The 18,125-nt window shown below is 40.8% G+C and overlaps 1 protein-coding gene across 1 annotated transcript in view; it reads right to left on the bottom strand.

Moving 5' to 3' along the window:
- The window catches only part of LOC118785557 (neural cell adhesion molecule 2-like), a 243,082-nt gene that overhangs the window by 52,724 nt on the left and 172,233 nt on the right, over positions 1-18,125 (bottom strand). The window contains exons 2-5 of the mRNA XM_036540307.1: positions 14,745-14,819; positions 9,988-10,194; positions 8,284-8,427; positions 6,625-6,762 (exon numbers count right to left, since the gene is read on the bottom strand). Of these exons, the coding sequence (XP_036396200.1) occupies positions 6,625-6,762; positions 8,284-8,427; positions 9,988-10,194; positions 14,745-14,819 (564 nt within the window). The remainder of the gene's footprint in view (positions 1-6,624; positions 6,763-8,283; positions 8,428-9,987; positions 10,195-14,744; positions 14,820-18,125) is intronic.

Below are 18,125 nucleotides of genomic sequence, written 5' to 3'. Positions count from 1 at the left end.
GAAATCCTGCCTCATGAGAATTTAGGCTTGCTTTGACCTGCATTCTGATGGGCTTATTCACAGAACAGAGAAATGGGCCTTGGTCAGAGACCACACTGACACCCCGAGCCTCTCTGCACCTGCGTCTTCTCATCCAGCCACGTCCCGAGTGTTTGTGCACCTGCTCACGACAAAGTTCCCCATGCTAAATATGTCAAGGGCTTCCTTACTATTTCTATCCACATCAAAGCAATACAGGTGTGTGCTGATAATACTGATGCCGGAGAGAACCTAGAGCACCCAGAGATAATATATTACACTCATACTCAGTTTTGCAGTCTTGATTTTCCATTAACAAGCAACACGTCAAACATTTTCAGGGAACTGAATGAATTAATGTTACTAAGGGCTCTGCTGAGTTTGCTGTATTAGGCAAATGCCATTAAAATAAAGCACAAGGTAAAAGACCTTGCAAAAGGTACCTGTATTGAATTAGAATTTCAATATGCTGCATATGTAGCTCTATCTTCATATAATTGGAGAGCAATCAAAGGCAAAATGAGGAGGCAACACTACTAGATTCTTATTTTGCAGATGATTGAAATATTAAATTAATCTTATAAGTAAGTCATCTACCCTGTAACTGCCACTGACGTTTTCTATGACTGCCAGCTCTAGCTTGCAGCAGAGTAAATTTGTACAACAACTGCAAATATTTGGGTGTCCCGTTGCAGAGCTCTGGTCCACAAAACACACAGAGCATCCTAAATGCCAGTTGACCAGCGTGAGATGTGAGCACAGGCCAGCATAAAACAAAAATTGATTTTCACTGCTTTTCCATCGTCGACAAATATATTGGTTTAAGAGCATGTAAAAATGATAAAACATAGGTGCATGTTGGTTTTGTTTTAAAACATAGGTGCATTGATGGTTGCATTTCAGACCACACCACTGAATTTACTGTTCTGAATATTCTGCACATTCAATAAGATATCATTATCAGAGGTAATTATGGAATAAACATTGCTGTAGGTGTGTGGTGTGGAGGTGAGGAGCAAGGCTTGTTACCCAAAATGTTGCGAGTTTAATTCCCAGGCAGGCTGCTGCTTCATTATCCTTGGCAAAGGTACTTATCTTGAATTGTGTATATGTATATAGTTGTATAAATGGATGACATGTAAAAATTGTACACTATGTAAGCTGTGGTGGATAAGACTGTCTGCTAAACAACTGTAATGATTCATAGCAATGATAAAGATGTCCACATCAGCGAACCTAGATTTTTTAAAGAGGTAATGTGCTCTTTGTGAAAACAAAGAGCTGTTTCTGACTCTACTGCAAATAACTCTGTCTGAGTAAACAGCACAAACAGCTCCTTGTGTCTGATAAGCCTTCAGCAGTCAGCAGGAAGTTATTCATTACTGCTAAAACTGAAAATACCTCTAACACACAGCTCTGAAGTGAGCAGTGTTTCTTGACTCCACGCACGTACGCCCGGACGCACGCATGCACGCACGCACGCACACTCAAACACATAAACACATGTACACATATGCACACAACACCACATGCACACACATAAATGCACACAGAGACAAAGCTACACCCATGCTCACAGACTCACACACAGAGATGCTCACTACACATAAATACATAAACAAACTCATGCACACATGTATATAAGCTCAAGCATGCACATAGATGCACACACACACACACACACACACACACACACACACACACACACTCTCTGGGCATCCTTAGAAGAGTTACATATTGTGCAAATGTGTTGAAATGCAGGAAATAACACAAACCACATGGCACTGAGCAATGTTGTGCTAAAACGTTTCCAACATGATTACCATTGATTTTCCTGCCAATCGATATTGCATCTTCCAAAGTCCAAATTTAATTCACTGCATTTCTGCTTGAGTGGGCTTCATTGTAACAGCTCTGTTAATATGAGACGCTGTCAAGCATAAAGACATCAAAACAGGAAGTTGACAGAATGTTAACCATTCAATATAGACTTTACGGAGTCCAGTTAAATGGCATGTCTGTCCAATTCCACATTTCAATGAATTGAGAAAAAAGGTAGCCAAACAATACACACATAAGATTCCCATCAAAATGCAAGAACATGAATTTTTAATTATTCTGGAGATGACTCCTGGACCTACACATGTAACATACAGCAAACAGGTGGTGAAGGCATTAACCACAGAGGCCCTGAAATATTTAAGCAATTTGCATTGTTTGCACTGACTGACATCACTGACTTAAAATTTCTATTCAGAAGTGATAATTATTTTGCATGATCTTTTGTAGATCACATGAAGTTAACGCACCTGTCTACACTTGCTGATGTCCTTATTTCTGCACTCACATTCATGGCTGTAATGCTTATGTCTTGACTTTTATTTGACAATTATTGGCTGATTGATTGAATACTGTGAAAATGTCAATGATTTGAGAAAACAAAAAACATTTTTAAAACCTTATTACTTACACTGTTTTTAGAACAGTATGAACAGCAAAAAACACATGAAGTTGCATCTTTTCAGTTTTGATTTGGGCCACATTAATATGCGGAAATAAATCAGATATCTAGCCATGAGACCCACATGCAACCTGTGTGTGTACGTTAAAATCAGAATTGAACGTAAAAGTGGTCTGAGTGATTTTTTTCTGTCACTTTGCACACAACAGGTTATGCTGGTTGTAATGAATAACATGCATGAAACGCAATATGTCATGTCTTTTGTTATTAATGCACATGCAGCATATTTCAGGATGGAGGTTATTTCACAGTAATGTCAGATATGGGGAACTTTCAAAAAATGAGTATTAACACAAACTATTCAAAACTGAGCAATAACGCCTGCAGTCAGAACATGGCATTAGCTGGGAATGACTGTAAATGTTCATCAGACAACCTGGGTTTCTTCCAGGCCTATTGCTTATGTGATACTATATAACTGTCAACTTGGCAATGCCTAGAACAATCACCAGATAATTACAAAACAATTTCAATAATCCTCATTTGATGCATCTTCTGTTTACTAAATGTCACTGTGTTGTGTAACTTCTATTGTAATTCAGTGATTTGCATTTATAACAGACGTGCAAATCACATAACGGACATGTGTTAAATGTAGGGACATAAAATTTATAATGTGTCACCTATTTCCTCAGTTATTGGTTGAAATATGTCTTCTTGTCACATGTCAATCATCCTCTGGATACGTCTCCACAGCACTGTGACATCTGTCAAACAGTGGTGAATGAGGACGGCAGATCCCCTTATGGCTGGAATGATTGGCATCAGTTTGTGACAAGACTACAGCTGAGTTGGCTGTTGGAAAGTGGTTGCTAGGGAGTGCTGGGGGTACAGTATGATGAAGGTCACAGAGGAAAAACTCATCTTTAGAGACTAAGACTTTCTCTTGGTGTAAATCCTTCAATGTCAGCATTTTTTTTTCTTATTCATCCCTCCAGAGCCAGGAGTTTCTTCTTAGAGTTATTCAGCACACAGCTACATAGATAATTCAATTTGTACATCTCTCTGAATTCATTTTATTGAATCAGTTCTGCTTTTTTACATTGAAAATATGAAACAGAATTTTTTTTTTCAAATAATAATCTGAGAAGTCAATGCTGGAAGCATGAAAATATTTTAGCAAAATATAAAAAAGGCTGTTTTGTTTCCAGGAGTTATTCTATAACAGATGATGAGTGATTATATTCCATCCTAGACCTACAAATTTACAGTACATACAAACTGGACCATCGATCAGCGACCACAATCTAACAGCTGCCAGTATTTGATTGCTCCATGGTGCCTGGTTAAGATGAGTTTACTTTCACTCATATCACTCACGGTAAACCAGATCTCAGAATTCTGTGAGGGGCTGTACTCACTGAAAGCTGACAAGCCTCTTGTGACTAGCCGATTGGATGCTGCATGACATCACAAGAGGAACGAAAATTGTCAGTGAAAACTTGAAAGACCCCCTATCAGCATCACTACAACATTCACATTCCAAGCACATGCTACCGCCACACCAGTTTTTTTTTTTTTACAAGTCCTGCAATTGTGACAGGAGAGGTAGTAACAGATTTTTACTTTCCTTCAGATGAAGCCTGTTGCCCTTCCCCTCCTTCCCCTTGACTGTCAACGCAAGGAGCAGAGAAGGGGGTCTGCTGCCAAAATGACAACGCTGTCACCTGCTGTTTCAGGGTGGAAATGAATTCCCTGAATTCCCTGCAGTGGGGAGTGTTTCTATCGCACTCTTGGACGTGTGTGCGCCTTTGCTGTGTTAACATCTCCTCTGTGGGGCACAGACGTACCATGAGAACTGGAAATGCTAATGAGTGGCTGCAGATTCATAAGCACCTGCATGTTGATGAGCACGGCCATATGTCTGCCAGAGCAGAGATGTGACAAAGTGGTTTAGGATCTGGCCTTGTAACTAGAAGGCTGCAAGTCGAAACACCCCCATTGTATTCTTGAGAAAGGTCCTTTCCCTGTATAGCCTCAGTAAGTGTCTAAGTGTAAATGGTTACAATGTTAGCCACCTGAAAAAGCTAACGTAAGGCAATGTTAATGAAGTTGATGGAATGTTATCATTGTCAAGACTGTGAGGGCTATTGTCTCTCCATAGACAGGGGTCTGATCCTGTCCACAATGCAGATGAAGGCAGTCTTTCACCCTCACAATGCAGACAATGGCAGCTTTAAAACATGTCCAATGTACAGCCAAAGAGAGCCCTAATGCCTCTCCATAGACAGGGAGATCTAACTCCTCTCCACAGAGAGAGATGTCTAATGCCTTTCCACAGACAAAGAGACCTAACACCTCTCCACAGCACAGAGAGACCTAATATCTCCGCAGCACAGAGAAACCTCATGCTTCTGCACAGAGAGAGGAATATAAAGCACAGAGGGAGACAGAAGGCAGTGATGGGCCCTGGTTTGACACTGCTTCATTGTTCTTGTGACAGAGGCAGAGCGAGCACACAGGTGCTGTTTTCCTGTTATCATTGTTGTCGTGATTATTGGATACACCACTCAGAGCAAGTATTGGATCTGTCTGACTGTTTAGTATGCGTCCACTGAGGGTGTACGATTCACGATTTTCCTTATTGCGTTCGGTAAGTGGAAGCACAAGTACGTGAAAGGGAAGTGAATAGACAGCTGTCAGAAGTATCAACAGTGCAACAGGTCAGGTGAACCTGATCCAAAAATAATTCAATGGATGGCATTTCAACCATTCCAGTAGTTGCATGGGACTCACAGTGAAAGGGCAAGGTAAACAAACTTTGATTCGATTAAACTCCCTTCCAAGGTTTCCTCATCGCAGGAACCCTTGTTTGCTATTTTAGTATATCAAATGACAAACCCTTGGTTGTGTGTTTAACCTTGAGCTGTTTAATATTTTGGTTTGTTTACAGTACTTATACTCTAAAATTGGGACTGTCTCATTATGTGTATTTAACCTCCAGGTGTCTGATGTCTGGCTCTGTGTACAATATTTATACTGTTAAATGGCCACTGTGAGATTCTCCAACCCTGAATTGTCTAATATGTGGATCTATATACAGGGTATACAAGGTTTAAAATGGCCACTGCCTGCTTATGTTTGTTTAACCATGAGCTAACCCTCAGCAGTCTAATGCCTGGCTCAATATTTATAGGGCTTTGGCTGTTGTCTGGTTATGTGTGTCTGATCTGTTTAAATTGTGCTTTGGCTAATTAATCCTAGTGGAAGGAGTGAGAATCAACACAATGACATCAGAATTCACCACTGAGGTTGCATGATGCATAAAAATTCACCATTGGATTCCATAAGAATGAGCTACTCGCACTAAGTGATATTGCAAAAAGCCTTCAAAGGCATACTCCCTTCCGCTGAGGGCACCTTCAATTAAAAAAACTCACTGACACTAAGAATATGAGGTCACTGTAAATACTTTGCTACAAAATTCCCCACTCCATTCATTCAAACTAGATTTTATTTAGTTTAATTTTTATTCAGAATCTTGACAAACACCAAGAAGGTGCTAAGTGGTTTAAGCAATGATATCCAGTTTCAAAGTCTTCGATTATGGTTCACTGTTGCTTCTGGGTTGAAAACCCAAAAATACCATTTGGACAGATATGACCACAGATTATGTGTTGCATCTGTAAAATATAATTCAATAGCCACTGTAGGTAACATGACAAAACAGTAACTGTATTCAATTACAACTCTATTAGACCAAGACAAATTCGCAGGCATGTTCTGCACACCAATTTGCCTTTGCTTGCACAATTCAAACGTTAATAATGAGAGCGGCAACCCTGTTTCTGCACGACTTGAAAAAGATTGACCAGATGTACTGATTGGAACTTTAAATGCTGATTTACAGAAACGTGGAAGTCCTTTGCACAAGTAGGCTTTTCAGCTCTAGACATCAAGAAAGGAGGGCTAGGGAGAGTAGAGGCAGCCTGACGGCCCCTGCTGTTCTGCTCCTATCTGCAGCGCTGGAATGAGCCTGTCTCAGGCCCTGATCAATAGCCTAACACTACTTTTGAGTGCTTCTTCACCAACGAAAGCTGCAGGGGTGTGACGGTTCTCCTCCAGGCACATTGTCCTCAGCTCACCATTGACGATGACGGCGATGTCTCTGAAATCGATCTCTCCCCTGGCCTCCACACGCGCCTCACAGCGATACACCCCCTCGTCCGTCTTGGTCACCTTGTGTATCTGCAGGTTGTTGTTGGGGAGAACCTGGAATCTATCTGCAGTTATAAAGAGTGAGAAAGTGAGAGGAGAGGGAAGAGAAACAGAATGAGGAGGACAGAAGGATGAGAAAAGACAGAGAGAAGGATTGTGAAAGAGGCACACATTAGCAGCATTAATTTTATTGTCAATGCTAGAGAACCTGCACATACATAACACTGAAAGGAAATTAACAAATGCAGTGAAAGACAACACCAGGCTTGCGAACAATATACTGAAATTATTTGTACATACATAAGTTGGTTGTTTCCCAAGTGCAATTACACAAGCCACAAACAGTTTAACAACTGTATTAAGTGCTGTAATTCTACATACTTTATGTACAGAGTAATTTACATTGCACTTACACTGGTACCCTTTGAATAAACAGTTGTTAAGGCCCCTTAATGTAAAGTGGGACCTTGTACTGATATGGCTGTCTGCCCTTTCATATAAACAACTCAGAAATAAATGAATGGGTCATATTTCAAATGAGATGCAATTTTTTATGAATACTATCTTCGGACCAATTTATTTTCAAACAGTTTTGGTTGTCTGATATTTTAAACATTTTATAAAGTAAAACCTCCCTGTGCTCAGCGCAGCTAGCTGCTCCCTAGCGTATGCATCTTATTCATCATTATCATCATTTTACATTCACCCACAGTCTATTTAACAACAATGAGTTATTGAACAAAAACAATATTGGCCATGCACACCATTGCTCTCATATAGCCGAGATGCCTTTGATTCCAGCAAACGGCAACATTGTGTTGTAATTAGACTGAGGACATGAAAAGCTTCAAAACAGAAATTTACATCACAGTACATGAAAATCTATACTGTTTCATCTCTGGTGCTGAGGGAGCGAACTTTAAAAGGTAATGAATCATTACAGGTGCGCGCTGCATAGCAACTCTGATCTGACTGGAGCTCTGATCAGTTCGGCACTGTTTTGTTTTCCTCAGCCCCCCATAGCACAGACACGCTGATTGGCTCTTTCCACAGTGTCTGCAATGGCAAGGGAAGACTGCTGATTTGTTAAACAAGGCTCACCAATATGTGACCCAGTTTAGCCAGTGGAAATCTGAGCACTTATGTGTTGTCTGTTTGATTGCATAAAGAACAATTCTCAAGCTCCTTGTCTGTAACACAGACCGAGAGTAACACACAATCAGCAGCCAATCCCCAAAGGGCACAGAAAGGCAACAGAAAATTAATATTTATGTGTGATTCTGTATTCTTATTTTGCTTTTTTTTTTCTAAAAGGATTTCATAAGTGATTTTTTTAACATCTAATCTGTAAGGACAACAAGTTCAATGCAAGTTCCTTCAACTTTTATGTGACACCTGTAAAAGAAAAACTGGAAATTTTGAAATAAAATCCAGACTTACTGCACAGTGCTCAGCAGCGATCTCTATGATTGAATGAATGGTTAATTGATTCATTGGATGACTCATTCATTCATAAACTACAGTAAACACAGGCAACCACTAATACTGAATTGTAGTCTCCATGGTAAACTGTAGTAAAAGCTTACTGTAGTGCTGCTCGGTGATCTCCACGTTGTTGTAGAACCAAGAGACAATGGGAACAGGTGAACTGATGACATCACACACCACCTCTGCCACTTCCCCCTGACGGAACTCTTGGGGTGATTGCACCTCTCGAAATGTCAGCTTCTCTGTTAAAATGAAATGGGGTCAAACTTATAACTTTCAAAACATTATAATGTCTATAACTCATGCCATGGACAAAAATGGGGTCAAACCATCTCTGTTCTAAATTCTTGTAGAGAGGAGGGTCAAAACATCTCATCCTCAGTTAAACAGACCCACATAGATATTTAAGCTTAATACAATGGGTCTGAACATGGCATAGGTCAAATACTTTCATTGTTGACCAGTTATAACATAATGCAGGGTTTCACAAAAGCTGGCGAGACACATCAAAAGTGCCCACTGCTGGCCTTTGAATCTCTGGATGTTATCAGAAATCTTATTACAAACCGTATGCCCAGTTTCAGCTGCATAAAATAGGGTTTTACTTACAGTTAGGATAGAGCTGATCGTGGGTCAGTTCTTCTGATAATTAACTAATTATGATTGCATTGTGAACTGCTATCATTACTGTATATTCCATGCCTTGAATTTAACGGACGTATACCGTATATCAAACGTACATCCTATTTATGAGTATCATGATTACCACATAAATGTTCCTCAGCAGATTATCTAGCTGGGTGTGTATTTCTGTATATCTTCTGAGTTCATCTGCCTATTAATTTGCATGAATCATTCCTCCTGTCTCTGAAAATTCTTCAACTCACCTTGAATACAGGAAGGAACTTGGCTGATAATGAAGTCTGCTTAAGGTCATTGTGTTTCGCCCTGTAAGTCTAAATTGATGATCAACCCTTCATTACAGATGCCTGCATACAGTGCTCAATGCACTTGTCTAATTAATATTTCAAACTATAAATAAATAAATAAATAGAGTGGCCTAGTAGCTATGTAATCAGCTACTAACTGTAATTGTAATTGTGATTTTTTTAAATAGAACACTAACCAAAATGCAACACAAACATAAAAAACATCTGTGTTTTTTTATGTTTGTGTTGCTTAATCTTCACCGTCTGTTGGTTCACTGATGGTTACCATGGTGACAGCAGGTCCCCTTAGATACAGCTGTGGCTCTGATATGTGGACACACTCCTTCAGGACGATGGGACACGCGTACCAAAAGCCTTGCTCTGACTCTCATTCTGCAGGAACCAGCTTTCATGTTCCCCCAAAGGATATTAAGTGAAAGCAGTTCCCAGATAACATGAGCAATTGTCTAAAATGTTCACAACTTTTTATTTACACATAATCAAACCATATGGGCACACTGCAATATCAGCCAGTGGGCCACATACCATGGACACACACATACACTCAGTTATCGTCATATGTTTCATATGTATATGTTTTGCATCATCCATATGAGTAAGGAGTATGGAACATGGAGTATGCTTCCAGCCATATTTAAGAGTACAGGGAAACTGAGCCCAATCTAAAATCAAAAATTAGTAGATGATTTGCATGCATTATAAATTTATTACATATGGATGCAAACTGCAAGAGTTCATAACTGCTTTTGGAATTTTTTTTGAGATTACTGTCTTGCAGAGCATATTTATGCAACTGGATAATACTTAGTTGGTGGTTTTCCTGATTTTCGTCTTTGAACTTTGATCACTCACGGTATATCTCCAGGACCACGGTGGCCTCCTGGGTCTGACCCTTGGCATCGGTAGCCTGGCACCGGTAGATGCCAGCGTCCTCGATGTTGGCGTTGTAGATGGTGAGCCGCGAACGGACTCCCTCCGTGTGCAAGACCACATGCTGAGATGACACAATGCGCTCACCCTGTGGGTTATACCAGTCCAAACTGACTGCTTCGCCAATGGCTGCAATACAGAGAAAACACACGGGATGGATTGGAATGGGAAATAACTACAGATTTTTGTTTGTGTGTGTTTGTGTGTGTACGCATTTATAGGGAAGCGAGAGAGTAAATGAAGACAGATAACTGCATACTCCACAGACAAATTGTTACTCATATAGTATTATTTGCTGACAGATAAATAGAACCATATGCAATATACAATTGCTCTTGTTTGAAGTATCCCTCTGGAAGATCTTGAAAAGTTTCACTCCAGAAGCAAGGTTGCAGAGCTGGAGCATACAGATATGACTGAAGAGGACCAAGTGACATGCCTGCTTTTACATTCATTGTAAAGTACAGCCCAGCACCTGGGACTGATGGGACTTTTTACACTCCTCTAAATTCACTTGGGTCTTGTGTAGATTAAAGACAAATGGAAACAGTTGACCAGCTGTGATAAACCTCCATATATTCCAGAAAAAGGTGTCATTCCAAATGTGTGATTGTGTGTGTGTGTGTGTGATTGTGTGTGTGTGTTCAGAAAACTCATTGCTGCATGTCCTACGCATATTTCTAGCTTTTGTTGTACTATTCATTGTGGGGACATTTAATTTTCACAGGACCTGAATGTCAACGAAAACTGAAAAATAAGTCTAAATTCTGTAAATTATTACGCTATTGCATTCATTGCAAAATTCAACCATAAATTGCATATTACTTTTCTGGAGGAAGATATATACCCTGATAAATAAACCAGTTTGGTTATTACAAGGCATGGATGCAGAGATTGCAATAGTTTATGATTACATTCTCAGCTGGGAAAAGAGAAATATTGAAAAGCTAGAATGGGAATCTGGTCCTGCCGCAGGACACAGTTTATTATGTATACATGCCCTTCGGCTGATAGGAGCTAAATTTAGGTCCCCTTCCTCTCCATTTTGCTTATGCCTTCTACCCATAATGCTTTGTGACAATTGATTCAACTCCACTGGGAAACACCAGCTGAGATATAACAGTTTGGGAATGCATTGTGGGACTTCATTAATTCACTTAGCAGCATGAGCAATGAAAGTGTGGGACATCAGTGCACATCTCGCAGACATCCTTTCCATGTTTAATAACGTGTGAGAAACCAAGTTATTGTTTCGCGTCAAATCTCACCTGACCTCACAGGGATTTTTTTTTTTTTTTTTTTTAAATTTGTGAATCACAATCACAGGAAAGAAAAACAGCTTTCAGACAAGTCAGGGCGTGACTTCATCTGTGATTAATGAGTGATAATGTGATACATCCCATTCCACAAATTGAAATAATTTTTTTCCCTGAACTCCACGGTTAATCTTTAAACAATATGTGAGTCCTGATGTTCACAAAGTACATTTACCACTGGTTATTTGGCCTACTGCAGTGGAAGTATGGTAACCATGGTTTTAGATTGACTCTAATTCTGCAGGATGGGAACTCGCAGAGAAAGGGACAATGTGTTTTTCTTAAAGAACACAAAAAAGACAAAATAGGAAATTAAGGCAAAATGATTCTTTGAAGAAAACAGTATGAAATAGGCCAGTGGAATGTAACTTTTTCGGATGGGTATTTATCTTATTAATTCACATTAACATACTAATATGTTTATTGTAATTACATTGAAACAAATACAAATGCATTCATAAAGGTAATTTACTAGGTACACCTCAGAAACTTTACAGTAAACAGTTACCATATTAAAATCTTATCAATAGTGCCACTTCTAGAGTACATTGCAGAATCTTGGGAGATTAGAAATGAGTGACATTCCCTGATTCACATGGAAGTCCTATAATTTGACTTCACATTTCTTTAATGTATTTGTTTAGCGTAACGTTTCTTTATCACCTTTTTATGCTTTTCCCCCTTTATACACCTTTTTTTTTTTTTTTAGAATCGGAAATTACACATTAGAAGCTTGTGTAACTATGACAACCTCTACACTCGTGCAGGAGTGCTGAAGCAAGACGAATACGAACCACATAGCCAATGGCAATTTTTCACACTCCAAGTAACACATTGCACAACACTGAACTGGGTGCCGATTGGAGGATAGGCCCAACGCCACTGACATCACCTGAGCAATTCAAAGGCACCTGATATACCACTGGGAGTGTGAGTGTAGAGAGATGAGGATACCCTGGCTAACCTACGTACTTAATATGAACTTAAAGTCAAATATACTTTTTCTAACATCACAGGTAAAATTCCTTGGTTTCTTTCAATGCAAATGGATCTCAGAAGTTGTTCATCGTCTCTGCTATTAACATGTCTAATGGTGTTGGCTATTTGGTAAAGTTAAATTAATTTCCCACCCTAATGTTTGTACTGTTCTTAATTTGGTGTTACTATATCATAAGCACTAATTAAGTAGCAAAAGAGGTCCTTCTCCCAAAATAATTATAACGATAATAAAGTTTAAGTTTTCCAAATTATGATTATTCTAGCATTGGGTGAACCAATGTAGAAGTATATATTTCTGTGAGCACTGCATGTTCCAGCAATGAAGGTTCTTTCTGCTTCAAAAGAATACATTGTAATTTATTCAATTCAAGTAAAAACATATATTGCTCATGAAGAACCTACATTAAATAATATTAAACACAGAGAATGTTACTTTCTATAAGCGTATGTCTGGTGTTGAGCTGGGCAGGTGAATTTGAAGGTTTTGGGAATCACGGTGTGGAGACACAAGTTCAACACTCAACCACCCTGTTTCAAGGGCACTGCCTCGCAGAGCGCCCAAGGAGGAGGGAGCACACCAATTACCTGCATTCTGGCAGACTGCCAGCAGGGGTCAGCGCCACAGCCTCAGATAGATGATCCTGTCAGCTGTTCCTCAAAACACATCCTGCAAGCTTCCATAAAACCATCAGAGCCTCGCTAGAGCCGTTACCCTGATTTGTCTTGATGTGAGTGGGGCTGGCACCACCCCTCCCACAGTCGGGCAATTGGGGGCTCATTTCGCATTTTCCCTCCTGCAGCTGTGCATTTTCGGCTGAAGTCCCAAGTAACCAATACACAACATTCCTAAACATGCTAGCCCTGTTATCCTGCTTTTTTTCCCCCCACACAATACTGAAGCACATTTTGCCTCAAAATGTCTGTTTTTATGAGCTGATTGAGACTGGGTGTGTGTGCATGTGTGTCTGTGTGTGTGTGCGTGCGTATGTGTGTATGTATGTGTGTCTGTGTGCATACAGCAGAGAGTTTGTATAAGGGAGTGCTTTCACTGAAAGAGATGTCTCTTTATCCCATTAGAGACTGTTACTGTATTAAGCCTCCAGGTTGACCAACGGAGCAGTTAGAGGTTTTCTATGGGTGCTTTCTATAGATGCTCATTTAGATGTAGCAGCTTGTTCAAAGTCAGGTGGCAAATACTGGCACGTGCTGTGTGTGGAGGTTTTGGGTCTCGTCCAACGAACCAACAAGCATGGCCTAATCCATTTATTTTCCCTTTAGAATTACTCCCTCTATTTTGTTTGCTCCACAAGGTCACCCACACTCATCCAGTGATGGAAGGAACGACAGGGATGCCAGTCCCTCGGGAGGCAGGTAAAAAATGGAGAGGAGCGTACAAAGGAGACAGTCAGACGAGTCACTGAGAGAGGAGACCATCAGAAAGGAGACCTTCAGCGAAGACGTTCCCAGCGTTGAGACTCAGACGAGGGCCAGCCAGGAAATGCATACCACTCCATCTCATTGACATATCAGTAACTGTGGAAGCTGTGAATGTAGAGTGTCACTGTGCATTGCAGTGTGAGTGGTTGTCAGAACTGAGAATACAGAGCAGGGCAAGGTGTTGAACCAAGGCAGAAGTACTCCACGTGCTCACACGTCCAGTTAATTTGAGATTATATCCATTTCTGTTCAGTTGGTTTGGGGCGTTCCAAAAATACAGCAATGGCAGGTGCTATGCCCATCTACAAATAGTCTCAAATATACACCCCTCCTCTGCTTTCTACCCTCTTCTTAGCTCTATCTCCATCTCCTCTCAGCATCTCTCAGTAGCCACTGAAACTCTACCCCTACATCCCCATCGGGTGGATTTGAGGATGCACCTCTACCAGGGGCGCAGAACCCCCCTCCATGACCAGGAGGACATGTTCTGCATTGTAGAATGGAGGATGCTGTGCTGTGAGACTTCTCCCCATTGGCTCATCCACAGCCCCCCAATACAGCATGCTGTTCTGGCTGGGATAACAGGTGCCCCTGCGGAGCGAGATTTCTCTCACACCCAGCGTTCTGGCTGTGGTTGTGCCTGTGGAATTCTGCCTCGGTGAGATCTGGAACCCCACGTTAGAAATCCCTCCACTCCACTGCATTTTAAAACAGACTGGGGATCTGTGAACTCCAGTTTACATGCAGGTTAAAAAAAGACCAGCTTCCCTGAAGTATTGACCTGGCAGTGCTGTTGAACTGTCCCCTGTGCCCATGAGAGCCTATTTTTACCTCTCTGCCATTTCTTCCTGCCTGTCTCTAATAAAGCTCGTTTCATCCTTGTCTGTGATTTCCCCTTGCCTGTCCCCTCAGGACTCTGTGCCTTACCTGTGCAGGTGAAGAACTTGGACTCCCCCACACTCAGCTCAACTTTATTCAGCGAGATGGACACTTGAAGGACAGCTGAAATACACAGAGAGACAGATGGATATTAGGGAGAACAGTCACAATATACATTTATAGACAAAGCATCACCTATTTTATCTACTCTGGAACTTGAAAGCTATACAAGCCACAGACAAACAGATGCAGATGGTCATTTGTCAAGGGGAGTCTGAAAAGCTTGCTTCTGCCCTGAAACTTCCTCGCAATGCCCTCTCGCAACCAGAATCCGCCTCAGGAAAAGGCTGACTCCAGTTAAGCACAGACAAACGCAGAGCCGGAAAACATCCTTTCATCTCGCCTTCTCTGCTTGGATTTTCTTTGATTATCCTCCCTCTGTCATTTATTTCTACATGAATCTACTCTGAATGCCTTTTGAAAGACGCTGCATCCCACAGAATGAGGAGGAAAAACTGTGAGGCTTGGCACATTGTGTGTCTCAGTCACCAATACAAACGATCCGAAAAGGTCAATGCCCTGGTAGCATTTATCAAACGGCATGCAGCGTCATTGCTGGAATACAGCACGCTGATATCAGAGAGGACCACGCGTATCTCATTCATAATATACACTAACAAAAAATACACGGTAAAAATATACAGTAACATGGAAAGTGTTTAATATGCCACTGTTTAATCAGTGCTGAAATGAATCATTGCACAGTGAAATTTCTCTTGTTTTTCATTTACGTGGGAGAAGATTTTAGCCTCCTGTAGCCTCCACAATAAAGCAGAAAGGGGAGTCTTCCTGTGAGGAGTCCATTTGTGTCACTCTTAATAATAGCAGCATAACGATGGCTGGTACTGCTCCCTTAGGAGAGGTGTGATACCACTCCCAGTCCTAAGCATTCAGAACTTGCCTCTGAGCCGTCATTATCTACAGACTATAGACTCATTATCAGTACTGTTACTGACTTTAAACTACAGACCCTTTCTTCTACAGTAAAGGATAACCATCATTGCTGTGATTACATAAAAACAACAGAAATCATGTTAATATTGATCTTTTAGCCACATGCTGAAAGCTCACTGTCAGCGCAGTTCTCAGTTACTACAGACTGACTGTCCATACTACCTTTTGTAAAAAGATATTAACTGTATGAGAGACCACAGCATCTGAGTGTACTGCTCAAATTCATAAGACTACAGGCTCACAGCCAATACTGTTACAACAAACTGCAAACGTATAGGGAGTACCACTGTAAGTGACAACAGAATAGAGTCAGCATTAGCACTGCCACAAACTGCTCACAATCATTGCTCACAATCATTGCTGTTATTATCCAGAGATTACAGCTGGTGCTGCTCTCACTGTAGCACAGGTACCAGTCCGCTACCACCGTCTCAGATGGTACTGGGATTGTGATGTCCTAGTTGTATTGTCAATTACATACATTTTCACAAAACATAACCATCTATGATACTATTTATGTATTTGATTACAGTGATAATAGTATATTTTTATGTTTCCACACCCCATATTTCCGCAGTGCATAATTACCATAACACAGAGTGCAAAACCAAACATCAGCCTTTGAACAGCCGTCTGTTAAAATCAAATGCATCCTCACTCCAGATTCCCTCCTTGTGGAAGAAAAGTTTATGATATAAATAAACAGAGCGAGTGGTTCCATAAACATATTTATCAAATGAGAAAAAGCTCTCGTATGAAATAATCGCCCACTCAGAATATGCTAATAAAGCAGCAAAAGCAGCTGTATTAATGAGGGACACCAATAGATGGCAGCAAGGAGATGCGTCACCCAGGTCATCACCCACATACAAAATGTGATGCTGAGAGGGTGCTGTGGGAATGTAGAGGTGCTGCTGGCTTTTGGCTGCTGTCACCATATCCCTCTGGTATCCCCACAGGCTGGAAAGCTTTCAGGACCTTGGGAAGTGGAAGTCTCATACAGTAACAAACGTGGAGTTTACTGATAGTCAAGTCCAGTGTTGCTTGGTGCCCTCATCAGACATTTTACAAGGCACAACCAATGGTACCTTCCTTTTTTAACAAATAAACAATAATACAAAATGAGTTTAAGTACAGCATGCTGGTGCTGTCCAATCACCCCCCGGCATTGTGGTAACCCCTGCCACACTGTCACAAAAAGTCAAAACAGCATTTTAGCAATATACTGTGGCATACACAAAATTTCCTTCACCTCTTCCTTCAGAAAAATTGTGTATTTAACCAGTAGGCCATGATTACAGAAGGAAAGTTGGTTTCATTCCTCCGCACTGTTGTAAGATTACAGCTACAGATACACATGCAAACCACAACAGATTCTGTACTACATGGAGACCCAGTACACAAAACATGGACATGCACATACACACAGACACACATGCACATTCACACACACACACACATGCACACACACACGCGCACACACACACACACACACACACATATATTTATCTCTCGATCACTCTGAAAACCTATACATACAATGATTTGTTTGGACTGGGTTGCTTGAGTATTGCGTTGAGAATTTTATAATCTTTGCTTTTCATTAGGATCAGTGAGAACACAATGATTTTAATCTCCTCATGTGTGCAGAATTACATCTGTTTATACCCATTAAAAGGTTCAGTCATCAGGCCTTATCGGGGTTATTATTCCAGGCAATGAGGGATAGACATATTAGGCCTCTCTTTGTGTGAGAGTTCATAATGTTCATCACATTCAGATGATCTTGTAGCTGAAATGTTGTTTTTCCCCCTCATTTAAAAACATCCTGCAGAATCCATGAGCTGACCAAAACCTCATTACACCAATTAATTATGCAGACTTTTTTTCGTCAGCCAGATCACGAACCATTATTAAATTGATAAAAATCAACATTTCATTGGGCAGCGGAGGCTCAGAGAGATGAAAACTTTTCCAACTTTAAAAATCAAAACTTTCGCAAACCTATTTATAATAAAAAAGATTAGATCTCTGATCATTTGCAGAGCCATATTCAGACAAATTGCACACAAAGCTTTCACGCTGCCACTACGGCTGCATTTTACAGGATATGAAACCGGAAATGAAGATACACCAGGACCTGATGACTAAGCACACAGAAAGTCTTTGCACAGCGATAGTCGCTAACCATGGTGTCATGCCAGCGAGCAACGGCATCAAGAGACGCAAAACAAGCGACTGAAGCTTTGTAAAGCCATTCGGTTCATAATTTGTGCAGTGCTTCTCGAAACGCAACTGCTGGATTGCTACATCACAGTAAGTGTGGAAGTTCATTGTGCAGTTTGTGGGGAGCGCTGACAGGACAGACGAGCACCTTGTCACAGCACTCTCTCCCCTGCCATCGCTCAGCCTCAC

Source organism: Megalops cyprinoides, chromosome 11, assembly GCF_013368585.1.
Source record: "Megalops cyprinoides isolate fMegCyp1 chromosome 11, fMegCyp1.pri, whole genome shotgun sequence".
In the NCBI taxonomy this organism is placed as follows: domain Eukaryota; kingdom Metazoa; phylum Chordata; class Actinopteri; order Elopiformes; family Megalopidae; genus Megalops; species Megalops cyprinoides.
This window is presented reverse-complemented; position numbering and strand designations above follow the sequence as displayed.